The sequence below is a fragment of the Monoraphidium neglectum genome (genome assembly GCF_000611645.1).
Source record: "Monoraphidium neglectum strain SAG 48.87 unplaced genomic scaffold scaffold00771, whole genome shotgun sequence".
NCBI classification, from domain to species: domain Eukaryota; kingdom Viridiplantae; phylum Chlorophyta; class Chlorophyceae; order Sphaeropleales; family Selenastraceae; genus Monoraphidium; species Monoraphidium neglectum.
In genome coordinates, this window is record NW_014012857.1 from 5,003 (window position 1) to 6,175 (window position 1,173).

At 79.1% G+C, this 1,173-nt stretch overlaps 1 protein-coding gene across 1 annotated transcript in view; it reads left to right on the forward strand.

Moving 5' to 3' along the window:
• The window catches only part of MNEG_5240 (hypothetical protein), a gene marked incomplete at both ends in the record, with an annotated part of 5,778 nt that overhangs the window by 2,885 nt on the left and 1,720 nt on the right, over positions 1-1,173 (forward strand). The window contains one exon of the mRNA XM_014046281.1: positions 84-1,033. Coding sequence (XP_013901735.1) covers positions 84-1,033 — 950 coding nt within the window. The remainder of the gene's footprint in view (positions 1-83; positions 1,034-1,173) is intronic.

Genomic DNA, 1,173 nt, shown 5'->3' on the forward strand with positions numbered 1-1,173 from the left:
GGGGTACGTCCAGCAGATCAGCGACCCCCGCGTCGCCGCCCTTGACGCCCTCATCGCCGGCCGCGACCGCCCTGACCTCGCAGCAGCCGACGCCGCCGCCGACGCCGCCGTCGCGGCGCTGCCCGCGGGCCGCGCCGTGCTGCGCCCGCGGCGCGCCAGGGGCGCCGAGGACGACGGGGAGCTGATGCGCGCGCTGAGCGGCGGCGCGTTCGGCGAGTTGGGCGCGGGCGGCGGCGGTGCCTCTGCCGCGGGAGAGTCTGGGCGGGACAACCTTGAGCTTTGGCTCGAGTTCGAGCGGCTGAAGCGGCAGTTTGGTGAGGCGCTGTGTACCGCCATCATGGAGGACTGCGACAATGACTTTGCGGTCGCAATCAGGACGATCAAAGAGAAGGGGGATGCCGCCGCCGCTGCTGGCGCGGCTGCCGCCGCCGCGGCGGCGCCCCCGACGCCGGAGGCGTGGGGCTCGCCGCGCCGCGACGGCTGGGGCGAGCCGGGCTCGGCGTCGCCCGGCGCGGCGGCGACGGCGGCGGCGCGTGTGAACGAGGTTGTCATGCTGGCCGCGGCCCAGGGCGTGCCCGCGGCGGCCGCCCTGGAGCTCTGCGCAACGCTCAAGGCCGTCGCCCCCACCGCGGCCGTCGCCGCGCTCGCGCGGCGCGGCGGCGACGTCAACGCGGCGGCGGAAGACCTGCTGAGTGGAGCCACCAGCGGCGCCACCAGCGGCGCGCCCGCGGCCGCGCCCGGCAACCAAGCGGCGCGCTCGGCCGGCGCCGGGCGCGCGGCGGGGCCCCCTGAGGACCCCGCCCACGCCGTGGCGCTGCGCCGCCTGCAGGAGATGCTCCCGGCCGTTCCCACAGCGGTCGCGTCGGCGGTGCTCAGGCAGCACCACGGCGACGCCGACGCCGCGGCGCGCGAGCTGATTGGGGCGGCTGAGGGCTCGGGCGGTTTTGCCGGTGCGGCGGAGCGGGGCGGGCGGGAGCTGTCTGAGCAGGAGCAGTTGGAGGGGCTCAGAGCCGCGGGGCTGTGGGACGGCGACGCGGGCGGGGAGCCCGGCGGCGGTCGGCCGCAGCACGCGTGGTCGTCGCCCCCAGCATCGCCCGGCCGCGCCGCGGCGCCCCGCACGCCCGCCGGGCCCGGCTCGCCGCCGTCGTCGGAGCTGCCCGCGCACCTGCGGCT